The sequence below is a fragment of the Dipteris shenzhenensis genome, chromosome 19 (genome assembly GCF_047967505.1).
Source record: "Dipteris shenzhenensis isolate YYH24624 ecotype China chromosome 19, Dip_SZ_1.0, whole genome shotgun sequence".
Classification (NCBI taxonomy): Eukaryota; Viridiplantae; Streptophyta; class Polypodiopsida; order Gleicheniales; family Dipteridaceae; genus Dipteris; species Dipteris shenzhenensis.
The window spans coordinates 28,815,688-28,832,084 of record NC_141614.1 but is presented as its reverse complement, the minus strand read 5'-3'; the positions used below and the strand labels follow the sequence as shown (position 1 = coordinate 28,832,084).

The 16,397-nt window shown below is 47.0% G+C and overlaps 1 protein-coding gene across 2 annotated transcripts in view; it reads left to right on the top strand.

Annotated features, from left to right (window-relative positions):
* Positions 1 to 16,397, top strand: part of LOC147890309 (uncharacterized) — a 53,604-nt gene that overhangs the window by 21,400 nt on the left and 15,807 nt on the right. For both annotated transcript variants that reach the window (XM_087391077.1, XM_087391076.1), the window contains exon 2: positions 5,906 to 6,190. In XM_087391077.1, coding sequence (XP_087247203.1) covers positions 5,906 to 6,190 — 285 coding nt within the window. The remainder of the gene's footprint in view (positions 1 to 5,905; positions 6,191 to 16,397) is intronic.

Below are 16,397 nucleotides of genomic sequence, written 5' to 3'. Positions count from 1 at the left end.
ACTCTATAACATGATCTTCAGGTTGTTTTGGAGGAAGCTCTCTTGGTAGAGAATCGAAAAAACAATCTCTGAAAGATTCTAGAAACTGAAATTTTTCTTTTTCTAAAGGACTTATTCCCACTTGAGGTTCACCACCTTTCTGACCATATACGCAGAAATTCCAGACTTTATTGATTTAGCAATGGAAATATTTGATACAACTGGAATGGTCTCGCCTTTTCCCTTGGCCAAAATCTTGTGTTGCTTATTCCAATGCACAAATCTGAGGGTTCTTGCTTTCTATGGAACCACGGCATACCCAAAATAGCATCATAATGCTTGAGTGGGGAAGCATAAAACTCTTCTTGGTCTACATAGGTGAATTCTGAGCTTTCCAATGTTGTGACTTTGACTGGATCCCCTTCAAAAACATGCTCTGCATCCAAAGATAGATAATCCCAATTCTTCCGTCTTAATTCCTAGCCTCAAAGCTAGGTCTTCAATTATCGGTAGCTCCGGGATCAAAAAGAATTAAGGCATTATGATCTCTTACTTTACCCCATGAAGTTCTCAGTTTCCTGGTTCTGTGGTTCTGCCCAACATGTTTGGGACTCCTCCCACCACAAGCTTTGGCGGTTCTCTTGGCGTTTGCTGCTCCCTTGGACCTGCAGGCCTTCGTGGCACTGGGCAGCCATATGCCCTTCTTTTCCACAATGGAAACACTTACCCTCCTTTCGGAAGGTTTCAATCTGTTCTGGAGTAAACTTTGACTTCCCTTTGAAGGGCTTGATGGGCCCCTCGGCTTCTGAGGCTGAAATCTCTTTGAACCTTGGGTTGGTGCCACAACCCTCTTGCTAGTATCCACACCCTTCCCTTTTTCTGCCATAGTGTGAAGGAGGTCTTCCCTTAACAGTTCAACCACGGAAGCTGAATGCATCAAATCTCGGAGCTTCGTCTTCTTTGAATCAATGCTTACTTGAGTTCGTATGTTAGGGAGCAATCCCGCTCGATACCTCCGAAGCTTCGTCTTTTCTGAAATTTCTTTGAAGGGTGTGATTTGAAGATAAGCTATCCAAAACGTTTGATTATATATCTCGATGGTGTCAAAGGCTTCCATGCACACACACTTTCCTAGGCTGTATGAGCATCATCAAAGAAATTCTTGGGCAAAAATTGCTCATAAAACTGCTTCTTAAAGTCTTTCCATGTCTTTGGAGCATGTTCTGCAACTAGAAGAGCTCCCCACCAAGCACTGGCACTGTTTGTCAAGTGAAGACTTACAATCTTTAACTTGGACTTCTCGTGATAGTGCCTATTTTGAAGGCTATATCAAACTGACAAATGAAATGCAAAGCATTTTGAGTGGCTCCAAACTTTTTATTAAAAGCAGTGAACTTGACTGACTTATCACCTTCCTTGAAGTCTCTGCTTCGAGATCTGGGTCTCCTTCTTTTGTGCTTATGACGAGGGCATCCGTGGGATATAGAAGAAGATGAGGAAGAGAAAGAATAAGAAGAAGAAGAAGAAGAAGAAGAAGAACTAGAAGAGGATGAGCTTGAACTGGGAGATCTCCTTCCATGCTTTCGGCTTCGTCCATGAGGCTTCGAGCTCCTCCCTCTTTTTCTTGAAGTATGATGCTCCTAGTGCGATGCAGGACTCTGGGAACACTTCCATGAAGTATGTGAATGCTTAGAGAGGTCTTTTGATGGAGGGGTGAGAGAAAGCTCTTGATCTCCCTTTTCTTTTGGCAATATTGAAACTTGCTTGGTCATCTCCTCCTCAAATAGATGCTGAAATCGAGGCTTTTGCTTCAGAGATTGAAGCATCCTGATCTTTGCTTTCACAAATCCTTCACTAAGGGCGTCTTCAAATCCCTTAGAATGCTTCTTACTGGATCGTCTAGAGGCTGAACTGGGCCTTTTGGTAGCTGAACTCCCATGCTTTGAAACCATGATGTGGGAGATGGAGAATTGAACCCACCGAATCAACTTAACTGGGCCTAAAGCAATCAACTGCAAAGCCCCTACTCCTTTCAAGGAGGTAAACGCTTACGGGTGAAGATAGGCGCCGACCCGATGTGCGATGTAGTATGGGTGGGTGTGGCTCTTGGTTGTATGGTTCAACCACTAGTCCGGGGTATGGCCAAAATATAAAATATAAAATATTTGAACCACTAGTCCGGGGTATGGGCCAAACATAAAATATTATATGTACATTTCTGCATACCCTACCTTTACAAGCTTACTCTGCGTTCCACTGGTTGACCACTAGTCTGGGAAATGGGCCAAACATAAAATATTATATGCACATTTCTGCATACCGCAACTTTGCAAGCTTACTGTGCGTTCCACTGGTTCGTGAGTCCGCCTGCGGATGATGTTCCATCCGTCTGTGGTTCTGTTCGCTTGCGCGCTTGCAAATGATGATGTTCAGTCCACTGCGCGCCTACGGATGATGATGTTTCGTCTGTCTACGCCCTACGCCTACGCGGATGTATTCCGTCCGTCGCCTATGGATGTTCAATCTGCCCATCCGTCTGCGGATATTTCGTCCACCCGTTTGTCTGTGGATGTTTTGTCCATGGGATCTCCGATTTGCGCCTACAAACCGGTGCGATTTCTGAGGTCTCCCGATATGCGCCTATCGGACGTCTTTACCAAGGTTTGTGGACCATTGCTACAAAGGAAAGTAGCAAAACCACGCTATGATACCACTGTAACCTGGCGTTGGAAAATCCGTACACATTTTGAGATACGTGCTGGAGTTGTGGAAGTTGAATCGCCAATTAGATAGGTGTTGGGAGAGAAGGGTAAGGAGAAAAACACAGCACTAGGGCCCAGAAATAAGGGATGGACCCCCTGAAGGTCTTTATTGCAATAGAATAATCTTTGTACAACTGGATCTTGAAAGAGCATAGAATTGAGCACAATTCTAAATACATCTGGGAGGCTAGAGGCCTTTCTTTTATAGAGTATAATTCTAAATACATCTGGGAGGCTAGAGGCCTTTCTTTTATAGACTAGGCTTAGCAAAAAGCTAGGGCCTGCTTTCTATAAGCTACTTTTTCATAAAAGCTAAGCTTTCAGGCTTTTCTTCCTAAATTGGAGGCTTTAGGTACCTTTTTAGTCTTGTGGGCCCTCTTTTAAATATGTGCCCCCTTGTCCTTGCTTAAGAGCCTTGTGGGACCTACTTTTTGTGCTTTTCTCCCCAATCTTGGGTCCTACATATTGCACAAACAAATTCCAACACTTTAACCCATTAGAGGTTAGCGAAATGCATGCATTCCTACTATTTCTACTCCCTTGTGGGCATCCCCACAGTTCTCTTTTTACCAATGCAGGGCAAAAGTAAAACAATAAAACTTATTCCTGGTTAACCAACTTTGCCATTCTTTGACCTAAGTCAATTCTAATAAATATTACTCTTTATTTTCTTAGGAGAAGTCTTAAATGGTGACAGATTGTGAGCTAAGAAACACCACTACATTGACAAGGAATGTGGCATTGCTATTTAGAGCTAGCCATATTCTTTGGGGATCCCTCTTGCCCACTATCAAATAGTGTTTCATTGAGATTGTGCCGCATCTATGTTGCCATCCGCATACAGAATTTCTCCCAAGTCCTTTGGCCTCTTGACAATATCTGGATCCTAATAGATTTACAAGGATTGTGAAACAAAATGACCAGTAACAAGTTCAATAAATGGGATAATTTTATAGCCAGAAGAAAGCCCATGATGTGTCCAAAACAATACACGTGTCTCGAGTAAATTGGTAAGCCACACTGACTTGTCATTCACCATTGCATCTGATAGGGTGTCAAGAGCTTTTTGTCTGTGAAGTAAGAATTTGTGGCAGATGTAAGTGATCAAAGGACTTCTATAATCTAATGACTACCCACAAATGGTTGTAGTAAAGCTGATTGAGATGCATTTTGTATGCTAAGTTGCAGTGCGAGAGCACATCCAAGAACATGGAATATATACTTACCAAAGTCTGCTGATAGATTTTTTGGCTAAAACAGTTCGTTCATATCAAAATCCTATATTTTTTTTCAAGTATGCTGATAAGGGATGGTGTATTCATGAACGTGGGGTTACCATCAACCAGTTTCAGGACTGCTGTACCTTCTGTATAGATTGGGCAAAAGCAGCTTGGAAAACAAGATTCAGCATACCAAGAGTTTGAAGAGGTCAACATCACACTGAAGGAGACCTTTCTGGTGTGTTTGAGCAAATAAAGGAAACTTGGGGACTCGACTAAGCCAGAAAAAGGAGTTTATCATACTGAGTGCTGAAAAAGAATTGTGCCATATGCTTCTAAAGTCTGATCTTAAAATCAGTCTTGTATTGTGTGCAGCTTATTTTTTGCACTATTTTGGGAAAGGTGCAGCACAATGATCTCATTAATAATGAGGATAACTGATAGCCCTTAATACTCAAGAGAGGCATAGGTTGAAGGTGAAGAATAGCAAAAAGGCATAGCGGATGATAATTTGCATGCCAAGACAAAAGGTTTTGATTGATGGGGAAGCAAGGATACGGGTGAAGGCATATGAGTATGAGAAGATGAGGTCAAAGAAACTGTCCTCTTGTACGGCAAGAACTTAGGGAGGAGGCTAAATCAATGAGAGAGTCTTGAACCTTAAACAATGGGGGGATGTGATGTGAGAGCATAGGAGATATACAGAAATCAGGGGAGATGTAATGTGAGAGACAAAAGAGATGTACAACAAAGTATCTGGGCAATCTTCTTTCAAAGACCCCTAGCAAGATTCTATACAATGCAGGGTTATGCTATTGTCATAGCATGTAGATGAAGGATATGTAGAGGTAGCCATACCATAACACCTTGAAGTCCACTGTGTGCATGGTAACATTTATGGTTTGAAGCTTTGTGAGTGGACTTGTGCCATGTCAACACGTGTTTTGTGGGTATTTATGATGCTGAGTTTGGGAATAAATCCAAACTGTTGCTGATGTTTCTTGAATGAGCACGAGCAACCTTTCTAAAGTTAATCTCCTTTCAGTTGAGCTTTCCCTTTGACGTACAATTCTGGTTGTATCTTTTTGAGGTCTTTGTATTCCATGATAGCTCTTTGCTAATTATTTTCATTTTAAAAAACGGTTTTTCTTCAGGCCTACTTGTAGAAAATTGTAGACTTCCCTAATTTTAGGTTTGGATTTTTGTGCTTTCCAATTGTCCCTGTTCGTTTAGATACAGGATCCCTTCTAGCCTTTTGTTCACCTCTAAGGTCACACTGCATTGGATGATTTTGTTTCTCGTTTTTTTGAAGTATTAGCTTGGATAGATGTAAGCAGGTAAAGGTAACGGTAGAAGAAAACAAGGAACAAGCATGTAGCACGCTGCAATAAACATACAACAGCTTTAAGAAGACATATTGGGCCACTTGTTTCATCGTTGCATTTTAATTCAATGTTTAGAGCAATGCCACCCATTCACAATGGTTGTAATGCAACTAGGAACATGGAAATGTACTTGCTGAAGCCTCGCACTTCAACAACCTAAACCACATTTGCTTAGTTTGCAGTTCCAGTGACCACCAAGCTGGCACAGATTATATAAGGCAGTTGACGAGGCTGATTCTTTCTTTGTCTTATAATAATCAATTTTGCATCAGATGTACACCTTTTGAATAGATTACACTTTGTATCACTGAAGCTCTTCGCATTTTGATCTTTGTAAGGAACAGCTAAGTAAAACATATCCGTACCCTTCTATCTCTTAAATACGTAGTACCTGGCAACCATGCCTTTCAAAAGTACAAGTCTTAGCCAATCAAATAAATCTAGGAATTGGGTTATGGTTGAGGTGTCTAGTGAACTTACGATGTGCAATAACAATGGATTCATTACTATTTGTTGTTAATATTCTACTTAGTTAGGTCTCTGTTCTTTTCGCTGGCAGGCTGCACGGCAAAGCTTTGCAATGCAGGTGTGCAAACTCTCAAGTGATGGCAAAACTATTTCGATCAGTGACAGCTGCTGCTTGGACCTTGCAAGGGCTGCTCTAGAAGTTTCAGCAGAAGATGATGCTCTTGTTTCCCACTCGCCAGTGGCCCTTCCTGTCGATTCTTATATAGAAAGGCTGAATAGTATGGCAATGGAGTTTGCTGGACATCATATGCCGGCTCAAGATCGAACACCAGAAGCAGTGCTTCATTGTTTGGACAATTATCTTTATGGTTACAAGGTGGAACCGAACTGCACATCTTGCATAATTTTGAGTTTGATTTCTTCTTGTTGCCTAATATAGATCATCTTTCAGCTTTACCATATCATGAGCACATGCACAGTGGAGAGAGGCATAGTATGACTGCTGTAGAAAGATGATTTGAATGAGTTTTTATTTTGAAGAAAGGTATAATGTCATACAGCTTTTTTACTTCTGTGCAAATCGATTCTTTATTCACGGTGGAATTGCCACATTACAAGTAGATGGACAAGTGCAGGTAGTTCAGGTAATGGATTAGCAGCTAATGCAAACATTTAGTGCTGCTGTAAAATTATATCTTCATTCTCAGGCTCTTTTCACCGTGCATTTCCATCCCACACACACACACATTTTTGTAAAAAGCAGTATTCATTTAGAAAAATTGTACATTCATAGCTGTCCCAAAATGAGACAGCTACTACTCAAAACTAAATGATCAACATCCAAGAAAGAGTGCTCATACAGTCGAATGTTACGAGCATGATGTAACGACCACAAAGCCCAGTAAACTGCACAAATAGAACTGATCATAATATGGCCTAGAGGCATCTTTGCCAAACAAGCAAAATTGCTTACCAAAGGAAGTCCCCTCACACACACACACACACACACACACACACTCTCTCTCTCTCTCTCTAAAATACATACTAACAAGTGCACACACTCCCTCTCAAACACACACTCTCTCAAACATACATACATTTTTAGTGCACACACTGATCATATATGTATGTGAAATTAACCAGTGATGGTGCTATACTAGTAGTTATTTACGGTGATGATCTTAGTATTGCTGGTCGTAACATTGTAATGATACGGAAAGCAAAGTACTCTAGAGAGACTTTGGAATGAAGGATTTAGGACCATTGGACTACTGTTTAGGACCTCTACCTTGTATCAAATAGCATATATCTCACAATACATTTATTAGATCTATGAATAGAGATGATACCTGTTATGCTCTAGCCGAGATAGCATGACCTCGGAAAGATCGGTGGGCATTTTCTCTTAGATGACCGACTTCTGTAATATTTTATGTGCGTAAATTAAATGGTGAAGGGAAGTAACTGCCAAGGTCCTAGGTGAGGGTGTATTGGCATCGACTAGGTGGTTCTGAGTGCTCAGGCCTAGGTGCACCTAAATGTGTAAAAATGCCAAGGGAAAAATGTTTTAATTGTGCCCCAAGAGAGGGGTAAATGGTGTACCAAGCTAAAGGTCTAGAATGATGACATGTGGCAGAGGGAACCATCTAGGGAACTGAGGGCTTGTGGATAGACATGAAGGAAAAAAAAGTTACGTATCTTTGTGAGCATGCCATCCATGAGATAGGCTAGGAGGATATTCGGGATGCCAACGCCTGTGAATTTCATCCGTGAATCGACAGAAAGAATGTGAGACCAGTTGTGAATGCATCAATACCACTGGAAAGCTTATTCAAAGAGGTTTCAGCTAATACCCTATTTTTGCCGACATCAGCATGCCACACCGAGAGCGAATACAAAGGAATCACCAATATTTTTGGCAATCTTGGTGGGGAATCACTAGGTGTGCAAATCAGTGAATGGGATTTCTCTCAGGAATTCATGAGGAGATTTTATGAACTCCTGACCAAAATCCAAAAGATAATCAGCACAAAGGTGCAAGAAGAAGCCAAGCCAGCATGGAAATTCAACAAATACGCATATACATACGAGATCAATGCCACTACGCTAGCCTTGATTTGTCATCCTCGTTGTGTTTCTTACCTTGTTTCTAGGCCGAATTGAGTTTCAGGCCTTCCTGAAATTCTAGAATGGACACTACATACACCCGACAAGCTACATCGACCATTCCTTGGGACAACTACACAGAGAGGATACTGGGGTATTGGAGATACTAGGAAAATGAACCAGGAAGCAAGGAGGAGCAAGGTCATGTTCTTAGGACTTGATTCATTCTGGAGATGCATTTCGGAATTCACCCAAATGAAAGCCACCATCCATGTCCTATTGGCACATCGGAAAAGATTGTGGATGCAAAAGTTTGATGGCCAAAATTATTATGTGTAATAGGCAAGGGGCCTGGAGCACTTTCTCACTAACGAAGCCTGTCCTAACTATTGAGTGTGGAAGCGTGGGATGTTTGAGAGAGAGAGAGAGAGAGAGAGAGATGATGATGATGATGATGGACTATGAACATCATGATATATGCTACCTACTAACTTCATTGCTTGTGCAATGTGGACATCACGATATATTCTTCCTGTTTACTTCATTGCTTTCTGTTGGAGCTTGGCAATAACTAGTTATACCTCCTGTTGATATGTGAGTCTTTCTCGTTGAAGAGGGCTTATCTGAGGCCCATTGAAGGGCTATGCTGAGGCTGTGAAGCTGAGGCTATGGTTGAGACTGCACTGTAGAGATCTGTCCACATGATAGGGTATGGTCCTGTGGACACTACGGTGTCTGCTGCTGAGACAGCTGCATGGGCTATTGGGGCTGGTGCAGGGCCATTTGGAGTGGACTGCAACTATTGTGGGTGAAGGTGTTATTGTTGTTGACACTGCTGGGGGTGCTGCCACTGCACTGAGGCATGCTGCTGGAGATGGAACCACCACTAGAGGGGCTGCCAGTGTGGGGTGTGGGAGAGGGTCCTGCTGAAGGAGGGGCTGTTGAAGATGGTTGAATGAGGGAGGAACAATAGATTTTATATGAATAGCTCTACTGACTGGACAACCCTGGTCCGATGGTCAATGCAGACCATTTACTAGTTCAGACAAAATTCCATGTTGGCCCAAAAGTCAACGTACTAACTTTTGATTGGAAAAGTCAGCTCTACATTTTTTGACCACCTTCGTCTTTTGCTGAATTCTATGCTGCTGGATTCGTCCTGCTGTGCTGCTGGTTTTGTCCTGCTCTACTACTAATGTGGCAGCATGTGAAAGGAGCATGACATAGGTTAGCTACAACAGAGGGGTTTTCCAAGTCTATACAGGCCCACATGGAGACTCCCAAGAAGCTGTCTATCCCATCAAGGCTTTCCTACTCGACTGTTGCAGGTTTTGTCCTGACTCCTAGTCCATATGCAAAAACTTATTAATGAATGAAGCTTACTTTAGATCCACAAGAGCGTATTTATTACCTAGAGCTTAAATTCCGAGACTCAAGCTCTGGCTTGTAAGGAAAGTTCATGATAAGGAGGGCAATGAAGAAAGAAGTCATCCATGAAGTATTACACAAATGTAGTTCATCTCCACCAACACCACAGCTGGTTTCTAAAGCATAGGAAGTGGTCACAACTAAAGTGAAATCAATGAAACAAGAGATAATTGCTGATTTTAACAGCAAAGCGAACAAAGCTGATCTTTACATGGAAGTAAAGAGCAGGAAGCGAGAGAAACTAACAAGATGATCTTACACATGGGGGGATTACCAGATGGCTGTCTTGGCACAGGGGAATATACAGAAGATAAAATCAAACGCCTCAAGGAGCAGATGCCAAGATTCATATAGTATTTGGGCACTTCCCTTTTTGGGATAGTGACTCTGTAATATAACGCAAAAGAAATTTCACCCAAAAAAAAATGTGTGTGTGTGTGTGTTTTGTATATATGTATGTTCACACATACACTTTTTTTGTGTAAAGATATACACACATACACACACATGTATGTTTGTGTGTGTGTGTGTTGGTTGGTGTGTGTACCGCTCCGAGTGTGGGTGAGTGTGTGGGTGTGTGCGAGCGTCATGAGCGTTGCTGCTCAGCCTCCCCAAGCCTCCGTACAGATTCGCGTCAGGCCTCCGTTCAGCCCCGCGTTCTATCTGTACAACTGTACGGACGCCGTACATCTGTACGGATGCCCTATAGACAGGTGGCCTCTTCCCTGCGCAGCTTCGCCACATCTACCCATCCTTCGACCTGTATATTCGCTGTATAGCCGTACCCTCCGTCCTTTTCCGTACAGCCTGCCTTGTCTTTTTGCGTCAGCCGCCTCTTCCATCTTTGCACTCCGTACAGCCTCTGCACTCCCTGTCTACTTTTTCGTACGACTCAACCCCCTCAGACTTTCTTCCGTACATCTGTACGATTTGTACATTCCGTACAGCTCGTACTTTCAGCCTGCTCCTTGTCCGTACAGTTCTGCTTTGATTCTGCCACTTCATCTATCCCGCCCTGTTTCTCTTCATGGAGGATCAATTCAAAAGTTACTCTCGCAAGGAGTCGACCCGGGACTCCAAAAGACAACAAGTTAATGTCTCTGTTGCAGATTCTGTAGACGCTCACTATGTTTTTGATATGCTTAAAGATGAATTTCATCACAGCCGGAAGGAGTGTGCCAAACCTCCCCCGGCCATCAAATACAAGTTAAAGCTGCCTTCATTGGTTGCTCCTTTTCGAAAGTTCTCTCAGCAAGCAGTTATCATTTTTTTCCCCAGGAAAGTTACCTTCAGCAAATGATGTGGCCCAGTGGGTTCAGGCATTGTTGGGAGGCTGCTTTGTTGAAGGAGTATACTTTGCTTCTAGGGGTTTTTATGAAGTGCACTTTTTGGATGCCTCATATCATCAGCAGATATTGGAGATGTCGCCCTTATTCTATGGCAGAGAAATGGTGCATGTCATGCCATGGTCGCCAAACAAGGATTACCACAGCCTCATTCGACATCACTGCCCCATATGGGTTGAGGTAGTGAATTTTCCGGACTATATGAGGGCTGAGTTACCAAGTTTGGCAGCCACTTTGGGGCAAGTTGTATGCCCTCCCCGTCCTTCGGGTAATCGCAATCGCTTTTGTATTCTTTGGGATATAGATCACCCAACCCCTCCTTCCATTGTGGTAGAAGTGGAGGATGTTCCCCTTGGTGAAAAATATTTTGATTTGAAATGGGGAGTTTTTGCAGGTGCTTGTTTCACATGCCATAAGTTTGGCCATTTAGCCTCACAGTGTCCTGCAGTCCTGCATCAGCTCCCACCCACAGCTATTGCTCCAGAAAATACCCCCCCCCCAATTTATGCCCCGGGGTCTAAGGCAATGCCTACCAAACTGGGTGATGTGGCTCCCAAATCTGTCCCTTCCAAAGAAAATGTGGTTCAGGTTTCAGCTAAGCAAAAGGATAAGGGGAAGGGCAAAATTTCAGAATCTCATGCCTCTCCCCAGGCTGTCTGGCAGCAACCCAAAAAGGTATTCGCTCTTAAACCACGTCCCTTACAGTCTCGCCATTGGGATGCTTCAACTTCTACCCCTGGTCAGACCTCTACCCCCGCTGACAGCCTTGCTTCTCAACTATTTTTTTTGCCGAAAAAACAGTGCTGATTATATTACTTCGAAAACAAGATACATGAGGTCAGCTTTGCAGCTGACGGGGCTGCGTTCACAAATCGGACGCAGCCCAAAAAGGAAACAAAAAAGTAAAGCTCTCTCTCACGGAGGGATCAGGCGAGTGTGAATGAACAGCCAGAGAGGTGGTGAGTAGCGCCACTGAAGGCCCTGCGAAGTATGCTCGAAGAAGAGGCCATGTGTGTCCCAATCACGGAGGAAACGTCTCCGCTTCTTTCGGCCAGCCCGGGAGTCTCCCTGTATCTGGTCCCACTGGCCTTTGAGGGTGTGTATAATCTCACTCCAGATGTCAGTCATGACCTGGGCAGTCGAAAGGGAGGTGCCACCGAGGATCTGCGCGCAGCGCGAGGTCCAAATGTGCCATCCTACGATGCTGCTAATAATCTCCCAGACTGGCTGCCTCTCCTGAGATCCTGTGCCAGCCTCTGTCAGTTGCGGCGGAATGCTCTCGAGCGGCCCCCACGTCCCTTGTGTGATAAGGAACGTGGGGTCCTACGGACATGCCTCGAACAAGTGATGAAAACCAGGTGCGGTGCTGCACCAGCAGAACGTGCCCCAAGTGATCAAACCTAACTCCGGTGCTGCGCGAGTAAGGATCCCGAAGGTCCACCTCCACACTTCCTGGGCGCGAGTGTAGCTCCACAGGCAGTGTTTTGGTGACTCCTCGTCCTCATGACAGATCTGACAACGTCCATCCTGACCAACCTGCCGCAACCAGCTCCCCACTGGAAGACCTTTGTGGGCGAGAAGCCAAAGGAAGTAGGAGATCTTCCGTGGCCGCCAGCTCTCCCACAAGGCCTTCCAGAAGGCCTGCAAAAATAGCCTGGAGATACCCTGAGCATACCAACTGGGCCGCTGGGTGGGAGGGCGGCTCTGCATCCTCCCGAGAACTCTCTTGCCCAATGTCGTGCTGTAGGCGAAGAAAGAGGTCGGCCCCTGACCTGTCACAATCTCTGGCCATCTCCACTCTCCTGGGTCCCAATCAAGCTCTGACAAGGCCCGCCCCTCCCAGAGCCAGAGTCGCCATAACTGCAGCTGATCCTGCTCTATACTGGGATCGGTCCGCCAAACCTTCCCCACGAGGCCTACGACCTGAACCCTCTGCCATGGGAGTAGGGGGTCGATGAGCACATCCTCTCTCCTGAGTCGGCCGTCCCCCATAACCGCGAAAAAGGAAACAGAGGTGTCATCCATCCGACCTGTAACCACCAGTGGGATGCCACGGGGGGTGAACTGTCCCAGCCAACGGTCATCACCAGGCATGAGGATCTGAATCTCGGGTGGAACCAACCAATCAGCTAGAATCGCTCCGTCTATCTCCGTGCGTCTCACGTGAGCTCCACGGGCACCTCCAGCTGCGACTGCTAGAGCAGCGGTCTCCAAGTGTCTGTACGTGTCCCTCCAAACTCGAAGGGACCGGGCTGGCCCCCCCATCCAGCCGTCCCACCTGATGTGTGATCTCTCCCCCAGCTGAAGGCCCTCGACATCTCTGACCTGACCGTTCCAGATGAGCGGCTGGCGATCAATCTCCTCCTGACAGCTAGGAGGGGACTGTATGAGACTGAGACGAAACCATGAGAAGGCTATGAACGAGTGGGGAGCGGGGCTGAGTGAGTGGGGCAGAAGTGAAGATCCACCTGAGGGACGGTAGCCACTCTCCACCTCGGCGCGGGACACAAGAACCGACCCCCTGCTGAAGTAACATCTTCCACGTTTGCCCCCCCGAGGTCAAACCGCGGATAACTAACTTGCCCAGCAGGGCCTGACTCTGAAGCTCTGGATCGATGACCCCCAAGCCACCCTCAGCCTGCGGAAGAATGACTGTCTGCCAGGCAACCCTGGCTCTGGTATCTCTGAGACCGTCCCCCCCAGACCACAGGAAATTCCGGACCAACCTCCTAAGCTGTGCCACGCTGGATCTCGAGAAACACCAACAAGAAGCCACATACCATGCCGTGGCTAGGAGAACCTGGTTGACTATAAGAGCACGACCTGCAAGAGAGAGCTTAGCAGTGCTCCAGAAAGCCAGCTTCCGTCGAATGGAATCTAGCACCGGGAGAAACTGCTGAGCTGGCGTGATATCCAGGCCGACCTAAAAGCCGAGATATCTAGCTGTCTGTCCCCGCGGGATCCACCTGAAACCCAAAAACCTCTCCCACTGTGAGCACGCCCCGGGGTTTGTGAGAAAACCAACTGATTTGTTCCAGTTGATTTTCACACCGGCTGCCGAACAGAAGACCTCTAGGGCCATCCTCACCCTCTCCAGCATCATGTCATCATCCTGGACATACAGTGCTGTGTCATCTGCATACTCCGAATCCAGGAGCTCCGTGTTCTCCTTGATGGGAAGGCGAACACCCCGGATCCCGACCTCGCCCGAAGGTAGTATGTCATAGCCTCGGCGAAGAAGAGAAACAGGTAAGGAGCAAGGGGGCAACCCTTATGCACTGATCTCTCCAAACGAAATCGCTCTCCCATCCTGCTGCCGATGATGACCCTGCTGGAAGCTGTCCTGTATAACGCTGAAATACCCTGAATCCATCCTGCTAGGAACCCTAGTCGCTCCAGAGTACCCTCCAGGAAGGACCAGTCCACTCGATCGTAGGCCTTCTCAAAGTCGAGAAGTAGGATGGCTAAATGGGACCCACTGTGCTGAGCCCACTCCGCCGCCTCTGAGAAGGTGAAGACATTATCCAAGATACTGCGATCCTGGACAAAGCCTGTCTGAGTGTCATGAATGAGGTCAGGAAGTAGAGGCCGAACTCTGGCGCTGATCATCTTGGCAAGGATTTTGTAGGCAGTGGTGAGGAGAGTGATCAGGCGCCACTGACGGATCTTCTGTCGATCTCCTCCCTTCGGGATGAGGCAAATCAGTCCCGAGGAGAGGCTCTCTGGCATATATCCGCTGCTGAAAATCCTCTGGAGGGCTGCTAGGAGGGGCTGATGGATCTGATCCCAGAAGGAGGTGAAGAAAGCGCGAGATAGCCCATCCTCGCCAGGGCATTTCTGCCCATCGATGGCCATCAAGGCCTCCAACATCTCGTCAGTAGTGAACGGTGCCAACAACGTCGCCTGCATGCTGGGCTGAACCAGGGCTGGAATATGCCTCCACACCTCCTCGCAGGAACGTCGAGTGCGAGGGGCAAGCTGCTCCTGCTGGAAAAGAGTCCTGTAGAAGTCGGTAGCCAACCCCAAGACCTCACCCGGATCAGTAACGATGTGCCCCTCCGCTGTCCTAAGACTCCGTAGTTGATCACCTGCTGCTCTCTGGCCATGCGTCCTGAAGAACTCCCTGCTCATCGGGTCGCCCTTCCGAGCCCAGAATGAGAGGGAGGCGTGATAGGAAAACTCTGAACGGCGCTGGAGAGTCTCCTCAAGAAGGGCTCTGGCTCGAAGGGCCTGGATCTGAAGCTCCTCCGAGCCCGGGGCTGCCTGCTGGAGTCGCTGAATGGAAGCGAGGTCCCTACGAAGAGCTCTCTCTCTGCCCCACCACTCCTATCGAACCTGAAGGGCTGCGAGCTGGCAAATCTGGCTGGACTCCTGCAAAGCCTGCGCCACCGAATCAACCCCCAAAGGCTACCGATACTACTGCGCACGTCCTCCCTCAAGAAGATGGAGTCGGGAATCTGGCACGAACGGGGAGGAAGGGACTGAGCTGCCGAGTCTAATGATAAGAGCACAGGCGCGTGGTCGGAAAGTGTCGTCCCTGGCACTATACCCGCCTGACCGCCTCTGCTGATGGCCCAATCACTGACATAAAATCTATCCAGTCTCTCCAGAGTCTGCCTCCTTCCCTGCGGAAGCCCCACGAGAAGTCCAAGCTCCCGTGCCAACGGCGGAAGGACGGGTCTCTCCAGTTGTCCCTACCTCCTGTCGCGAAGATAAAGGAGTCCCAAGCGGACTGCTCTTCCTGAGCCATACCTGTAAACTCTGGTCCTCTGCCCTGCTGGTCCTCCAAGGTCTCCAGATTGTTGAAGTCACCTCCAACAATCCAGGAATCCATGTCTGGGAGAATCCCTGTGAGTGTCCTCCAGAAGGTGGCTCTGCATCGGAGGTCTGTGGGAACATAGATGTTGAGGATTCCTATTTTGGAACCCTCCAACTCTAGGCCTACCCAAAGGGCACGGCCTGGGATCAACGTACCATGACCAAAAACTCCTTGGGCTAACTGCTCGCACACGGAAGTACAGACACTGCCACTCCTCCCCTGTGCGCCGATCGAGGGCTCCCAATAAGTGTGAGAGCGTCCAGGGAGAATCTTCCCGCAGCTACGGGAATGAGCCACAGAAAGCTTGTGCTCCTAGAGCAGAAGTAAATCCAAGCGACCAATCACTGCTAGCTGAAGTTCCTGTCTCAAGATGAGCTTCCTAGGACCACGGGTGCCAGAAGAATGAAACCCGTTCACATTCCAGGAGACAAGGTGTAGGCTCATGGTGAAGACTGGTAGGCTGCGAACAACTGTCTGCTCGCGGCAGATGTCGATGAAGAAGCTGACATTTCGGAATGGAGGCGCTGACGCTTATGAGAGGGTTTGGAGGGGGAGGCGAGGTCGTCTTGCCCGTTCTTCAACACCTTTAGCAAAGGCGTAAGGCCTTTAGTGCCATGAACAAACGCTTTCTCGAGCCAACTCGAGATCTCTGAAGTAGTCACCCCGTAGAAGGCTCGGAGTTTCTGAGGGGTCCAGGCTCTGACATCCTGGGGGAGGGGCCACGACAGAGGGGGCCTGAGGATCACAATCAATCTGAAGCGTTTGGCGGCGCAACGCCACCGCAGGCGCACGTCACCCTTGGACCACTGAGTCTCGAGAAGCTGTCCACCGGACGGGCCTATCCAGGAGCAAACCTGAGCGTGCGTCTGCTCTCTGAGAGCCTC